General features: G+C 39.8%; 1 protein-coding gene across 1 annotated transcript in view; it reads right to left on the bottom strand.

Moving 5' to 3' along the window:
• LOC311617045 (ribosyldihydronicotinamide dehydrogenase [quinone]) overlaps nucleotides 1–16,519 on the bottom strand; it is a 31,931-nt gene extending 15,412 nt beyond the window's left edge. The window contains exons 1-3 of the mRNA XM_084873178.1: nucleotides 16,280–16,519; nucleotides 11,109–11,243; nucleotides 8,533–8,697 (exon numbers count right to left, since the gene is read on the bottom strand). Of these exons, the coding sequence (XP_084729304.1) occupies nucleotides 8,533–8,697; nucleotides 11,109–11,115 (172 nt within the window). The 5' untranslated portion in view covers nucleotides 11,116–11,243; nucleotides 16,280–16,519. The remainder of the gene's footprint in view (nucleotides 1–8,532; nucleotides 8,698–11,108; nucleotides 11,244–16,279) is intronic.
• Nucleotides 16,520–17,002: the final 483 nt, after the last annotated feature.

Here is a 17,002-nt window from a genome sequence, read left to right as displayed (position 1 = left end):
CAAACCCAGAACCCTTTGGTCCACAAGCCAACCCTCTATCCACTGAGTCAAACTGGCTAGGGCTATCCTTCTGTTTCTTGAAGTCCCATTTCTAATGTAGGCCTAGAAGAGGTATAGCTGGTTATTCAGCAGCTAAAAGCAAGGGCAGTGTCCAAAATTTCCCTTCCAAGTGGATCTAGATTGGTACAACAGGTTAGTTACAGTCCACCAGCCCATTGTGCGGTGTCCACATGGCTCTGAGCCATGTGGGTGAATTCGAGAGAGCAGGAACACAAGAGCCTGGAATCCCTGAGCACAAGAGGCAAGGGAGAAGAGAGAGAATTCCCTTGTTTAGGAGCTTAAGTTCCTTAAAATTTTCTCTGCTTTCAGTGGCCATGCCTCCTTTGGCAAATGATCAGTTCCCAGGTGTGATTTATAGGTAACTACCTTCACTATGTCACCCAGACTTTACTGGGCATACCTATATATTTGGTCTCCCCTTTGCTCCATTCTAGTTATTAACAACTGGGTTTATTATAGTGGTATAACTTATATTCTCCCTTTAATTGCAAGTGCATAAAATAAATGGCAAAACTGTCATTCTCAGGAGTATCTAAGAACACTTCCTGGCAATGTTGTCAGTTTGGACTCAAATAAACACGTAAAATTTTCTACAGGATGGACATTCTTACCTTGGCAGTGTTAGGGCACTTAGGTTTGTAAGGGAAAATCCCTCTTTGTACCAGGAAGAGGAAGACATCTACATCTCTAGAAACTGTTATCAATGAAGGTTTCAACTTAAATCTGCACAATCCTAGCCTTGTAACCTTTCCTGGTAACCTCTCCCCACCCCATCGTCATTTTTTGCCTTTAGCTAAAGATGGTATTTAAGGTGCTTGGCTTCTGCCATTTTGAAGAGCTACTCACTTTTCCTGAGTCTCTCCCATGTACCTGGGAAGAATAGTAGTTTCATTTGTTTTTCTCCTGATAATCTGTCTCATGTCAATTTAATTATTAGATCAACTAGAACTTAGAAGGGGAAAGTAAAACTTTTCCTCCCCAACAATATCAAAGCAATAATTTTTATTAGTGTGGGTGTGGAGACACCTTTCTAAGCAAGAAGTAAATCCAGAGCCATAAAAGAAAGACTGACACATGGCTTGAAATAAAAGTTGGAAGCAACATAAATATAAATCAACATAGGAACACGTAAATTATAATACATACTGTTACCATTGTCACTAGCTAGTTATTAGTAATAGGAAAGGAGAAAAGGGAAAGCCAGACATTATAAGCATGGCCATCTTATGGGTGAAGTATGGGCTGCTTCACCAGGAAGCTGCAATTTCACACTCCCCAGGGAACCACTGGCCCATTCCCTGCAGATCCTTGTGGGAAGACACTGGACAAAAGGGAAGAGGGTTGCATGCAAGTGAGTCGCTGTAATGTAGGGAAAGTACTTGCCTGTCAATCTAATCTGGGAACAAAGATAATTGGCCAGAAGGATGGAGCCACTGCAAGCCTTAGAAAATTTTGGGAATATATAATCCTGAAACAAAGGAATTTTCTCTCTGGTTCCTCTGGCTTTGTTCCTTCTTACTTGCATGTACCCCTGTTCCCTCCATACCCTATGGACTGCTTATGGCTCCTGGCTGTGAAGACCCCACAGATACAGGACTAAGCTAGCCTGATGCTTGATTGGAATGTGCAAATATGGTATGGAAACTCTGAACACTGGCTTTAATTCTAGCCCCAGTGAAGACAAGACTGGAATTTTTCTTTGGTGGGATGAGAGGATTAATCTTAGTACCTATATACCTCTGCATTCACGTGTATGTGTGCATCCAACCATTTCTCATTTACTTACTGTCTGTGATAGTTTTCAGATGATGCTCTCTCCCTTTCCAAAAGACAATCACATAATCTGCAAGTAAGGATTTCCACTTTTCTACTATTTAATACCTTAAACTTCCAAGATTAATCTACTATATATAGCAAGATTAATCCACTGAAGACAAGACTGGAGTTTTTCCTTGGTGGAATGGATGGAGATGGGACCATGGAAACACAGGTGTTTAATTCCATGCAAATAAATATCACTAATTCTCCCATGCAAATCTTAGAAAACTGCTTTACTCATGACATCACCAAAATCCTACTCCCACCAGCAACAGGTGAGGAAACAGAGAGCTCCCCACTGATAACAATACCAGAGAATGTTACATAATCTTTAAAAGGACTTCTGAATGCTCTAAGGGAATAAAGCAAGTAACAATGATTATATTTATATCTGTGTCTATAGATTTTCAAATCATATACATCAATAAAAACTTTTTAAAAATATATTTAGAATAAGGTCTACAAGAATCCATACCAGAAAGTTAAGCTTACTTGACCCCGAGTACAAAGTAGTATGTGAAAATAGTTGATTGATTTATTAATAGAAAATAAAGACCTGAAGAGGCAAGGATGTCAGCTATTCATCCTTCAGTACTAAATATTAAAGATGGAGATCTCATTAATGCAATTACAAACAAAAGGAAGTTTAAGGTATTAAATAGTTAAAAAGTAGAAATCCTTATTTGCAGATTATGTGATTGTATATTGAAAAGGCTCAGAGCATCACCTGGAAACTACCACAGACAGTAAGTAAATGAGCAATGGCTGGATGCACACACAAACACACACACACACACACACACACACACACACACACACGTGGATGCAGAGGTATATACCAAGATTAATCCTTTCTACACAGAGAAACAAAAATCAGTACATAAGAATCAGGCAAGATCTCTATAAAGAAAACTTGTTAACAGACCTGGAGGATTGTAAAGAAGACATGAGCAAATGAAAAGCTATACAGTTTTCTCGGATAGAAAGAATTGGCATCATAAAAGTTCACCTGTAAATTTATCTACTTATTTAATTGATTTTTTTAGATGAAGGGAGGGAGGGAGGAAGGGAGAGAGAGAGAAACAATTATGTGAGACATTGATCAGTTGCTTCCTGCTCATACCACCACTTGGTATTGAACACACACCTGGGTATATATGTCCTGACCAGGAATCAAACCCACCCTCTTCTGGCTTACAAAATGATGCTCCAATCAACTGACAGACCTCATCTCTAAAGTTAATGCGATCTGAATTAAAATATCATCTGGTTACTTATTGAATCTAGAAACCCAATTCAAAAGATTTAATGGAAAAGTAAAGTAAAAATAGAAAACAAGGGAAATGAGGGTGGCCTAACTCTATCACATATTAAATTTGCCAAAATAAATAAAGTTGTGTGGTAGAAAATAAACAAAGTCATGGACAGAAAATGAAGAGAAACTATAAAGTAGTGTGGATGAAAAGGGGCCACATACTTAACCAGACAAGCTAAGCAAAGGCCTGCATTGCAGGCCTCATAAACTCAGACACCAAAAGTAACCACATAAAATGGTCTGAAATTAAAACATTCTAACTAAAAGCAGATCATGTCCTAGGCTAGAATCTTCTATGACAAAGGTCAATTTTGACCTTATTTGAGCCTAGTGTCTTTTTGCATCTACCATAACATGCCTTTGGAATGTCAAGGTTAATTTTCTTTTTCCTGACCCCTCCTGGCACAACCACAGCACCAGGGCAGAGACCACAAATTCTCTAATTGTTGTTGTTATCATGTTTTCTATTGACTGTTAACTATCCCATACACATGAATGCAAAATTAGTATTTGTCTATCCATTTTACTTTTTATCCACTCCTAGAGATTTCTCTGCATTCTTTTCTCCCGCCTCCCTAATCCATCACCAATGAATTTCATATTACCCCTTACATCTTGCTCTTTAATACTAATGCATAAAATAAGTGGTAAAACTGCCATTTTCCCAATCCGTTGAGATTTTGCTTCCCAGCAATTATTATCAGTTTGGCTCAAATAAACTCACAAAATTTCTCTAAAGGTTTGAATATTTGTTATGTTGAAAATAGTGAAATGTAAGTGGACATTTAGATCACAATGAAGGTGGTGTTTTAAATCAGGCAAATAGCTAGGTCATGCAATAAATGAGGAGAAAAGTGAGTACACTGAAATAAATTTTGAATAGAATAAAATTTGTAATTTTAAAAAGTAGAATCTGAAAAATACTACAAGAAACTATAAAATTAAAAAAAAAAAAACTTAGAGATTATATATATGATGAAAAATCCAGATCTTAGAAAGTCTGACCTTTGATCAAAAGTCAACTAATTAAAAGTAAATAAAAATTCTTTATGGAGAAAAAGATATACCATAAGCCCAGTAAAAAAAATAATAATAATATAATAAAAATGGTGGAAATGATTTACAATTCATATCCCACACCAAATGCTAATTTTATAACATATAAAGAACTCTTTAAAAATCTATAAAGAAAGGGAGGATTCTAGAATGGTGGCAGAATAAGTAGAAGCTGCACTGATAGTCTCTCAGGACCAAAGTAAAAATACTGCTAAAATACATAAAAAACACCCAGAAATTGAGGACTCTGAGCTCCAACCCTAGAGTCCCCAAGGACAGAAAGAACCTTAATAACCAAGGACGGAAAGTGGAGACTGCATAGAGACTGGTAGGAAGTGTGTAGGGGCGAAAGGGCTGGCTGAGCCCTCACAGACAGCAGCGGAAGGTATGGAGGGATATCTCAGCTTTGGGGAGTTCCCAATAAGAACTCTGGAGTCTAAATGCCAATCTGGGCTCCACAGAACAGAGAGCCAGAATTGAGAAAGGTGCCCACAGAACATCTGGCTGTTAATAGCAGTAGGATTGCTGTTGGCCAGGGAGAGGCAGCTAGAAATGCAGACATCCTCTTAAAAGGCAAATACAAAAAAATTTTTGTGCAACCACTCACCTTGAGCTTTGGCATAGGGAGGGCAGAGTGGACTGGAGCTGTGTGAGGAGAGTCCAGAGTTGGGGTGCTCTGGGCTTGGAGCTCAGAATGCAGGCACCCTGATTTCGTGCACTGAGTCTTTACCTCACGCTGTGGAGGACATCTTTCTCTGGCAGATCTTTGCTATCCAGGCAGTTTTTGCCTGGGGGAGGGCAGTTGCCCACCTTGTTCGAAGGCCTCTATCACTACCCTGATGTTGATAACCTGTGGCTAATAAAGCTTGAGTGTCAATTGAACTAAAGGCAGGGCTTTCAGTCTCTGCCTGATCTCATTTTGGGCCTGAGGCTAGGAAAAGCAGACCCTGGTCCTTTCCAAAGGCACAAAGCCCCAGCAGAGGGAGCCACAAGATGTGGATTGCTGATAGCTCCAAAGTGGGTACTCAGGGGAAGTCTCTGTGTCTAACACTGTCCTGCACTAGAAACTGGGAGTCATAGCGGATCTACCTAATACATGGACACAAACCCAAACAGGCAGCCAAATGGAGAGACAAAAAAACAAGCCTCAAATAAAAGAACAAGAGAATTTTCAAGAAGAGCTAAACAAAATGGAGATAAGAAATTTATCAGATAAAGAGTTCAGAATAATGATGGCAAAGATGATCAGCAACACCACAAAATTATTTGCATAGCTACTTCTTAACTGTAATTTTGCTACTGTTAGGCGACCCTTCTAACGGTTCTCAACCTGTTGAGACCCACAGGTTGAGACCCGCCGCTGTAGAGCCTAAGATTATTGGAAAGCACAGATATTGACATTATGATTCATAACAGTAGCAAATTTACAGTTATGAAATAGCAACAAAAATAATTTTATGGTTGGGGGAGTCACCACAACACGAGGAACTGTATTGAAGGGTCGTGGCATTAGAAAGGTTGAGAACCACAGACCAAGAAGGAAATTTAAAAAAAAAATTCCTAGAAAACAGTGAAAATGCGTAACAACAACCCAAAAATCTCTGGGACACAGCAAATCAGTGCTGAGAAGGAAGTTCATAGCAGTACAGGCCTACCTCAAAAAACAAGAAAAATTAATTTTAAAACACACATTTAATCATACAACTTAAAGAATTAGAATAAGAGAAGCCCAGACTAAGTAAATACTTTGAACGAGACATCTAGAAATCTTCTCGATGCCTATCTTCTGAACTCAGAACCTGGGATTATAGTCTGCCCCAACCACTAACCAAAACTTCTGTTCTTATAGAGATGCCTCTGCTAAATACCTGGTCACGTAGACCAAAGGTCTAACTTTGGGAACCCATATGCATCACCAACTCCTGAAATGAGACGCAGCTGTTTAAATGAACTAAATTCTCAAGACTGAGTCTGGTTTAATGAGAACTAAAACAATCTACCAACCTACCCTCTGAAACTCAAACTTCTCAGGAAACTTAAATAGGGAGATTAAGGGGTTCAGAGGTGCCACTCTCAGAGGTGCCACTTGACATGTGAATTATTTTGAGCTGAAGGTGATTGAGACCCTGCTGGCCACAAACAACTTTTACTTCTCCCTGAAAGAATTTAAATTAGGACCTTGACAATAATAAGTGTTATTAGCAGAAATAACTTTTTATAGGGCAGGGTAAACTTCTAATTACTGAACACCTGGTCTTCTATCATCCTGCAATGACCTTTGTTCCCTCTGAAGCCTCAAGGTGCATTACTTCATCCTTAGCTCAGAATGCCATGTGTACACCAGCTTCCCTTTCTGTCTCTGAACCTCTCATGTATGTTGGGTTCCCATATGTATGTATGTACATAATTAAATTTTGTTATTTTCTCTCAATGATCTGTTTCATATTTATTGGACCAGAGGACAAAGGCAAATTTATTCCTCTCCACAATAGTAAAATTCACTTATTATAATGAGAAAAATGCAAATTAGAACTCTACCAGGAGCCAATTTTTTCATTCGTCAGATTCCCAATTTTCAAAAATTGGTAACACTTTTGGAGACAGTGAGGAAATGAGTAAATATTGGTAACACTTTTGGAGACAGTGAGCATTGCTGGTAGGAGTGTAAACTGGTTCAACATTTATGGGAAGCAATTTGATATTACCTATGAAAATTAAAAATGCACATTCCTCCCACCAGCCATTCCACTATTAGATCTACTAGCATATGTAGGACAACACTTGTGGTGATGATATTCACTATAGCACTGTTTAGAACAGCAAAAGGTGGAAAACACCTAAAGTGCCCTTGAGTAGGGGCTAATTAAACTATGACATCCAAACAATGCAATAGTTTGTAGCAGTAAAAAGAGAAAGCAATGGGCAAATCAATGGATATAATATACTACCATTTTTTTTAAAAGTGGAGAATATGCCTGTAATTGCTTTATATAGCACAGACTATCTTTGGGAGGATAGTGAGAAAAATGGGTAACACTTATTACTTCAGGACAGAGAAACTGGTGTCCACGGGATGGTAAACAAACTTGCACTGTAGAATTCTCCAGTTGAGAACTGTATATTGTGTGTAATAGTTACTTTTTCTCTAAAACTTTTTTTAAATTATAAAAATAAAAAGTAAGAAAACAAATAATCTGACTTAAAAATGGTCAGAGGACTTTAATAAATATTTTTTCAAGGAAGACATATAAATGTCCAACAGGTACATGAAAATATGTTCAACTTCACTAGCTATTGGAGAAATGCAAATCAAAACCACAATGAGATATCATCTAACACCTGTTAGAATGGCTATTATGAAAAAGACAAGAAATAACAAGTGTTGGGGAGAAAAGGGAACCCCTATTGGTGCTCTATTGGTGGGAAAATAAATTGGTGAATCCACTATGGAAAATAGCATGGAGGGTCCTCAAAAAATTAAAACTAGAATTACCTTATGACTCAGCAATTTCACTTCTGGGTATATATCCAAAGAAAACAAAAACACTAATTTGAAAAAATATAGGCTTCTCATGTTCATTATAGCATTATTTGCAATAGGTAAGTCGTGGAAACAACCTAAATGTTCATCAGTGAACTCATGGATAAAGAAAATGCGGCACATATACAATGGAACACTATTACTCAACCACAAAGAAAGAATGGAAACTTACCATTTGCAACAATATGGGTGGATCTACAGGGTATTATGCTAAATGAAGTAAGTCAGACAGAAAAAGATGCATACTGTATGATCTCACTTATACAGGGAATGTATAGTATTTAAAAAAACAAAAAAAACAAAACACCAAAAACCAAACAAAAATAACTGAGGTCATGGATATAGAGAACAGATTAGTGGGTTTCTGAGGCAGGGATTGGGAAGTGGGCCATACAGATGAAGGGGGTGAAAGGTACAGTTTTTAGGTATAAAATGAGTAAGGCATGGAGATGTTCTATACAGCATGGTGACTACAGTAAATAAGCCTATAGTGCTCATTGGAAAGTAGCTGGATGGTGGATCTTAAAGGTGCTCATCATGAGGAAAAGGAATTTGTAATTATGTGAGGTGATGAGTGTTAACTGGACTTACTGTGGTCACCATTTTGCAATACATACAAATATTGAATCATTACACTGTAAAGCTGAAACTAGTGTTCTATCAGTTGTGCCTCAATAAAAAAAAAATGCACACACACAAAGGAGGAAGTTGTAAAAGATACAGCTTGTGTCCCATGACTTACCAGTGATATCGTTCCTTGTGGCTCTCGGCTCAAAGCCCATGGCATAGAGGTCAGACACGGTGACGGTGCAGCCCTGCTTGCTCAAGGTCTCCACAGCCACTTTCTTCAGACTGCCGTTGAAAGACTGGGGCTCCTGGTGCGCATAAACAATGAGCACTTTCTTACCTAAGTCCAGAGAAGAAATTATTTCTCTTGAAGAGCAATTTTTCTTTGTCAAAATTCAAAAAGACTAAAACAGAAATGACATGTGTAGGAGCATTATAGCATTTGAAGCTAAGAAATACCAACCTTTTCAATGGGTGAGGTTTTAATACAGTTATAGCATAGCCCTTGGGTCCTTGAGTTTACTAATATGCAAATATATAATGGGTCCAATTATGATTGGTCAAAACTCACACAACCAAGTTTGCTGAAAGCCCAAACTAGCTTGGTTATCTTCAGAGAAGTTGAAGCCCTGTCCCAAACCCTGAATAAAAAGCTCCCTGACTCATGTTTTGTGCTAACCCTATGCGGGCAGGTGTTAGCTACTGACACACAGTCTTGCTTTCTTTCCTCCGGACCCATCGAAATGGCACACTTAAACAGGACATGAAAAACTGGACTCCTAGTACTACTACACAGAAGACAGGGCTGTAAGGAACCCAGCTGTTGGTGGTGAGATGACAAGAAGTTTAAGAGTCAGATCTTATGAGTCCTGGCTGTGCCACTATTACCAATAGCTCCTGAAGGAGTATTGTCCTTGCTAAAAGATAACTTGAAATTATGCTCTGATTTTTTTTTCCCCAAGAGGCAGCTCTGGTGATTTGCTTAAAATTTCCCAGGAAAAGCCTAAGGCCAAATATTTAAACTTTTGATTTAAAATGTTGTTTAAGTCCTTAAGGAGAAAATACAAAGGTTAGTTTGAAGCAAACAATTTTGGGGCATTCCATTGAGTATAAAGGTTAAATTCCATGAGTTAATTATTTACCTTTTAAAAATTTTTTAACTTCTCAGACTCATTGGTCATGAATGGACTCTACTTGGGAGCTTCACAGGAAAATGGATACAAATAAAATATTTATACCAATGGTTCTCAACTAGGGACAGTGTTGCCTCCTAGGAGATATTTTGCAATAACTGGAGACATTTTCCATTTTCATGGCTGGGAGGGTTCAGGGGGTGTAGGAGAGTGCCCGGGGGGGAGCAGGGGAGAGGATGGGGGAGGGATGCAGGGGAACTTCTGGCATCTGATAGGCAGAGCCCCAAGGATGCTTCACAAAACAAAGGGTTTTCTGGCCCAAAATGTCAGTAGTGCTGAGGTGGAAAACCCTAATGTACAGTATCATGTGTAAGGTGAACCTTTATGTTCTGAAATTAAAGGATTTTTATGTTATACTAGTGTCCCAGTGCACAAATTCACGCACATTGAAAGGAAATTAATTAGAAGAAATATTTTAATATCGCTATTCGCCCTTTCTCTATATTAGAAGTGTCAACCAATTTTACGATTGACAATGGACAGATCAAAACACTCGCGTGCGATTGGTGCCAGTGATAGCTTTATATGTATTGCACATGCTCAAGTCAACTTAGCCTTTTATATAGGATAAATTTGCTTAATTAGAACTGCATTCTGATTTAGCTAAACTTTTTCCATCCCAGTGAAGCACCCAAACTTCTCTTTCAGGAAATTGTCAGCAACACAGCAGTAAATATCAACACAAAACACTATTATTATAGATCATGCAGGGAAAACAAAAGGTAAAATATTTAACTGTAGCAGTCTTTGACTATATTCTGTGCAGTAAGAAAATTTGAAGTCATTTTAAAGTTCCACCATTTCTTACTTCTTTTCAGTCAGGTCAAGTTTCTAGCTTTCTAAATCTCCATTTTCTGGCTATGAAAAGAAAATAGGTTTCTACTGAATCTCCTATCTACCTACTCTAGGACTTCTGTGAGGATCAAATGAGATGAGGCACATGAAAATGCTTCACAAGCATTTGGTTAAAGTGTAAAATGTTTGGACCTGTCTATAAAGCAAATCATGTTCCTGGGCTGAAGAAACTCTAAGGAGTCTAGTTGCTAGGGAAAGGAAGCTGGATGTTGCTATGTGACATCATGACCTGGCGCCCACAGCCTCCATTTCCAGGCTGGGCTGGGCTGTGGGACGCATTTTGCACCATGGGGTCTTGGCAGTGTTGGCTGTAATTTGGTGGGCTGTCGCTGCAGGATGGTGGCAGGGCCTGTGTCCCCATCAAATAAAGATGGGGAGTCATGCTGAATTTTTAACTGTGGTACCACAGGCAGCTCATTCACACTACTATTTATTGAGCATCTACTATTTCCTGGGATCATTCCAGAGATTGGATAAGCGTGGCTTTTACTTTGGAGGAACTTATATTTTGGTAGGATTTAAATAAACAATAAAATAAGTAAGAAAATAAAAAATAAAGTAATTCCAGGTAGTGATCCATGTTATAAACAAAACACATTTTATACACTTCAGTGTTATTTAGATTTTTTTTCTAACAACATGTTCAACTTTTAATTAAAATTTTAATTCAGGAAAGTTTAATTGTCGCATAGCTAATAGTCACCTGCCATGTTCTAGGCAGATTGATTTCTCTCTGACAGGTCAAAAGGGAGTTTTGCTTTAATCCTGGGCACAGAAGGATTCTGAGTGGTGAGCCCAAGGCTTTCAGATGTAGTCACTCTCCTCAGGCCTCAGCAACCTAGAAAAGACAAAACAAACACTTGATGGAGATGGGTTGACAAGGAGGTAAGGTTGACTAGTGGCTCCAGGCCTCACCACCATTTTGGGAAGGACATGCTAATGGATCAGCAAAAGACTTTTCATGAAGAAGCAGGTGATGAATGGGCAGAAAAAGAAGTGGGTTCCAAAGTTCACCAATGACTGCCCCACCCTGTAGCAAACAGAATCAGAGCTGGGAAATTTGGTGGAGGCATTGTAACCAGTGAAAGAAGCAAGAGCAAGATCACTGTAACCTCTTGAGGGGCCTTCTTCCAAAAGGTATTTGAAATATGTCACCTAACTCCAAAGCCAGACAAAGACACCACAAAGAAAGAAAATCACAGGCCAATATCCCTGATGAACACAGATGCTAAAATCCTCAACAAAACATTAGCAAATCAAACCCAGCAATATATGAAAAAACTCATACACCATGATCAAGTGGGATTTATTCCAGGAATGCAAGACTGGTATAATATTCACAAATCAGTAAATGTGATACAGCACATAAAAAATTGAAAGAAAAAATCCCCACATGATCATATCAATAGATGTAGAAAAAGCATCTGACAAAATCCAGCATCCTTTTTTTGATAACAAGTCTCAGTAAATAGAATAGAGGCATCAGATTTTAATATAATAAAGGCCATATATGACAAACCTACAGACGACATAATATTCAATAGGGAAAAACTAAAAGCATTTCCCTATAGAACAGGAACAAGATAGGGATGTCTGCTTTTACCACTCTTATTCAACATAGTTCTGAAAGTCCTAGCCACAGCAATTAGAAAAGAAGAAGAGATAAAGACATCCAAATTGGAAAGGAGGAAGTAAAACTGTCATTATTCACAGATGACATGATATTGTATATAGAAAATCCTAAAGACTCTACCTGGAAACTACTAGATTTAATAAATAAATTCAGTAAGGTAACAAGACACAAAATCAACCTCAAAACATCAATGGCATTTTTATATACCAACTAGAGGCCTGTTGCTCACAGATTTGTGCAATAGGCCTTCCTTCCCCTGGCTGCCAGCACCAGTTTTCCTCTGGCACCCAGGACCCAGGCCTTCACTTTGGGGACAGTGGAGAAGCCAAACCTCTTCAGTCTTCAGTCTTCACTTCATGCCTGCATATGCAAATTAACACACCATCTTTGTTGGGTTAATTTGCTTACTTACTCCTGATTGGCTGGTAGTAAACACAGAGGTATGGTTAATTTGCATATCTCTCTTTTATTAATGTAGATAATGAACTCTCAGAAAGAGAAACTAAAAAACCAAAAACAATCCCATTTACCATTGCAACAACTAAAAATTAACATACTTAGGAATAAACTTAAACAAGGAGGTAAAAGACCTGTACTTGGAAAATGAGAGAACATTGAAAAAAGAAATAGAGGGAGATACAAATAAATGGAAGCATGTACCATATTCATAGGTTGGAAGAATTAACGTCATTAAAATGCCTATACTATCAAAGCAATATATAAATTCAACACAATCCCTATTAAAATACCAATGGCACACTTCACAGAACTAGAACACATACTCTAAAAATTTATATGGAACCATAAAAGACCCTGAATAGCTGCAGCAATATTGAGAAAAAAGAAAGATGTAGATGGGATTGCAATACTAGATATCAAACTACAAAGCCATTATAACCAAAACAGCCTGGCACTGGCACAAGAACAGGCATATAGAACTAAAGATCTAAGAACAGGCATAATGGATCAGAACAGAGACTCCAGAAATTGACCCACTCCATTACAGTCAATGAATATTTGACAAAGAAAACAAGAACATACAATGGAGTAAAGAAAGTCTCTTCAACAAATGGTGCTGGGAAAACTTGAAGACACATGCAAAAAGATGAAACTAGACCACCAACTTACACCATACATAAGAATAAACCCAAGATGGATAAAAGACTTAAATGTAAGGCATGAAACCATAAAAGTCTTACAGGAGAACATAGTAAAATCTCAGATATCTCATGTAGCAATATGTTTATGGACCCATCTCATAGGGCAAATGAAAGTAAAGAGAAAATAAACAAATGGAACTACATCAAATAGAAATATTTTGCACAGAAAAAGAAACCATCATTATAATGAAAAGGGAACCTGCTGTATGGGAGAACATATTTGCCAATGACACTTCTGATAAGGGGCTAATATAAAAATATATAAAGTACTCATATAACTCAGCAAAAGGGAGACAAACAATCCAATTTAAAAACGGGCAGAAGACCTGAATAGACATTTCTCCAAAGAGGACATACAAATTAATGGCCAATAGAGATATGAAAAAATGCTCAAAGTCACTAATCATCAGAGAAATGCAAATTAAAACCATAATGAGATGTCACCTCACACCTGTCAGAATGGCTATCATCAAAAAATCAACAAACAACAAATGTTAGTGAGGATGTGGTCAAAAGGAAATCCTAGTTCACTGCTGGTGGGAATGCACACTGGTGCAGCCATTGTAGAGAACAGTCTGGAGTTTCCTCAAAAAATTAAAAATGGAGCTGCTGTTGACTCAGCGATCCCACTTCTGTGAATATGTCCTAAAAACCTAAAACACCAATCAGAAAGAACATATGCACCCCTATGTTCATAGCAGCATTATTTACAATAGCTAAGATTTGGAAACAGCCCAAATGCTCATCAGTAGATGAATAGATAAAAAACCTGTGGGACACTTATATATGAAATAATATGCAGCTGTAAAAAAAGAGGAATCTCTTATTCTTTGGGACAGCATGGACGGACCTGGGAAATATTATGTTAAGTAAACTAAGCCAATCTAAAAAAGACACATATCACATGATCTCACATATTTGTGGAATCTAATGAACAAAATGAATTGACCAACAAAATAAGACCCGAAGCATAGAGACATGGAACAGACTAACATACCGCAATGTGGGACTGGGGGAACGAGAAGAGGTAAACTGAAGAACTTATACACTGACCTGAGAGGCTGGGTAGGGGTTGGGAGGAGGGGGCAAAGGAGGAGGAGAATGGAAGATATCTGTAACACTAAAAATATATATATAAAATATATTAAATAAATGGTGATACCCAAAAAGAAAAAGGAAGGAAGGAAGGAAGGAAGGAAAGAAGGAAGGAAGGAAGGAAGGAAGGAAGGAAGGAAGGAAGGAAGGAAGAAGACAAAAAGGAAGAAAGGAAAGTAGAAGAAAGAAAATAAAGTACTTTAGCAGATAAAATGGCCAGTGTGTTTGATATTTTAGGACAGAAAGATCTAAGAACAATGAATGATAAGGACCAAGCCATGTAAAACCTGGGGAGAATAGCAAGTACTGGTAAGTGGCCTGAGATGGGAACTGACCTACAGTATTCAGTAAATCCTGTTTGACTGGCCTGTGGCTAAACAAAGAATTTTGGTGGGCAATGCAGTCAGAGGTGGGTGAGGTCAGCAGGACTGGAGGAGGATCTTATTCTAAGCATAACAAGACAGCTACTGCAGTGCCTTAAGCAGCAATGATATGTCTATTGTGGGTGACCCGCGAATGACGACCACCAGTCAGCCAAATTGGAATTTAGGAAGCCTTTATTACAAACTTGAGTCCAGGCTCCTGTCTCAACTGACACAGCAGCGAGCAACGAGAGCCTGGACCCACTCTAAGCATGCTACTTTTATCCCCGTTTTAGGGATGCCTGGCAGATTATGATTGGCTAGAAGTTTTCAGCTTATGCAGTCTCTGTTTGACCTGGTTTGGTCTGTTTGTCCTGCCTTGTGGCTACTGGAATCAGGACGTGCCTGCCTGGGGGTTGAGCCTTGCAACAGAACTATGTTATGACTAAAAGTTATGCTACATTCTTTGTTGTGTGTCTGGTTGCTTGTTCCTTCCCTGGCCTGGAGTCCTGCCTTGACCGGGTCTTGCCGGCCACAATAATGTCCTGATTACTTTTTAAAAGGTTATCAGTGTCACTTCAGATTCATATAATAACTTACCCTGAACTTCATAAATGAAGACCCAAAACAATTTTGGTTGGGGAGAAACTATTTAATTTTAATGTCCCTAGCAGGACATGTATTCTGTATCCCCAGCCACCACCATTCTCTACTGCCTCCTTGGCCCAGTTACATATTCACATCACATGCCTGGACACTTGAGGCCTTTGAGTTTGTGAGTCCTCTCCTACAATTTTCCAAGTTTTTCAGAATAAGAAACAGGCTCAGGAAGTTACTTGTTCCAAATAAAACATTCGAGCCAGGCTTTGGACTTGCTATCCAGTTCCCTTCAATTCCCACTCACTCCCCTTCCTTACACCCCACTCCACAGCAGTAATCCGCCCCCTTTGACAGGAATTATGCACTTACCCAGGTCAACACGGTTACTAAGGTTACTAAACTACATAGACTGCACCCAATAGGCTGATGAGCATTACTTCTTAATCAGTATCCAGAAGCTGTTGTATGTGTTCACTTTGCCTCTTTAACGCACTGACAGGCTCTGTGCATGTCGCTCCAGGTAGATAGCATTTCACTATCTAGGTACACCGCTGTCTGCATGCCTGTTAGTGACCGTTTTTCAATTGACGGGCACTTCGGTTATGTCCAGAACCATAAACAGCACTGCTAGAAGCATATGTTGTTTAATACATGCCCTCTTTCATGTATTTTTTTGCTGATATTTTAAGGGAAATTAAAGTTAAAGAAGCTGAAGTTTAAAGGTTCTGTCACAGACTGCCACAACGTACTGGACAAAGGGCGGGCTGTGGGGCACCGGCTAGTGATAGAGTTGACAGCAGATTGGTGGAGCCTGTTATAACCAGGCCCTGCATGTGGCAGGATTTAGGAACAGGCCCGTAAAATCCTGATTTTTTGAAAGGGTCAATGGGGACCAGGGAGTCCACTCTGGCTGGGACGGACACATTGTCAGAGATCGCTCCAGCAGGCATCCCCGCCCAGGGAGCGCGGGGTTCGGGGAACTGGCCTGCGGAGCCCCGGGTCCACGGCCAGCGGAGGCACTCACCCTCCCGAAGCGGGCGCCCGGGAAAGAGGCGTCAGGGCCGAACCCTCGTGGGCGTCCCCGCCAGGCTCCGGCGCCGGGGCCGCGCACTCGCAGCTGCAGGCGAGGACAGACTGCCCGCTCTGCCCGACACAGCGGCCAGGTTGCACAAGGCCTGGCACCACCGCCGGGTCCCTGGCTCCTCCAGGGCTTCGCTCCCGCGCCCGCTGCACCCTGCCAGGTCCAAGGGCCATTCTGCCCCCCAGCCCCGCCCCACCCCACCCACTACCCCATTGAGGCGACGCTCCGCCTCCGCAGTGCCCCTGGCCCCGCCCGGCCCCGCCTTGTGCCCGCTCCCTCCTCCCCTCGGGTTGGAGCCACACCAGGCTGGCTGCTGTGGAGAACACTGGCCCGCCCTGCTTTCTGCCCAGGTAGATATCTAGGTTAAAAAGTGAAGGTCCGCATTTTAGCTATTGTAAATAATGCTATAGGGTGTGTTTATCTTTTTGAAATAGTGTTTTCAAATAAATTCCCCAAAGTGGAAGTGTTGGGTTGTATGGTAATTCCAGTTTTAATTTTTCCAGGAAAATCCTACTATTTCCCATAGTGGTTCCGCCATTTTACAATCCCACCACCAGTGCAGGAGGGTTCCTTTTCTCCACATTCTGGCCAACATAGTGGTCCTTCTAACTGGTCGAGGTGATAGCTCACTGTGGTTTTGATTTGCATTTCCCTGGTGATCAGTGA

Source organism: Pipistrellus hanaki (assembly GCF_964339955.1).
Source record: "Pipistrellus hanaki genome assembly, chromosome: 2".
NCBI classification, from domain to species: domain Eukaryota; kingdom Metazoa; phylum Chordata; class Mammalia; order Chiroptera; family Vespertilionidae; genus Pipistrellus; species Pipistrellus hanaki.
This window is presented reverse-complemented; position numbering and strand designations above follow the sequence as displayed.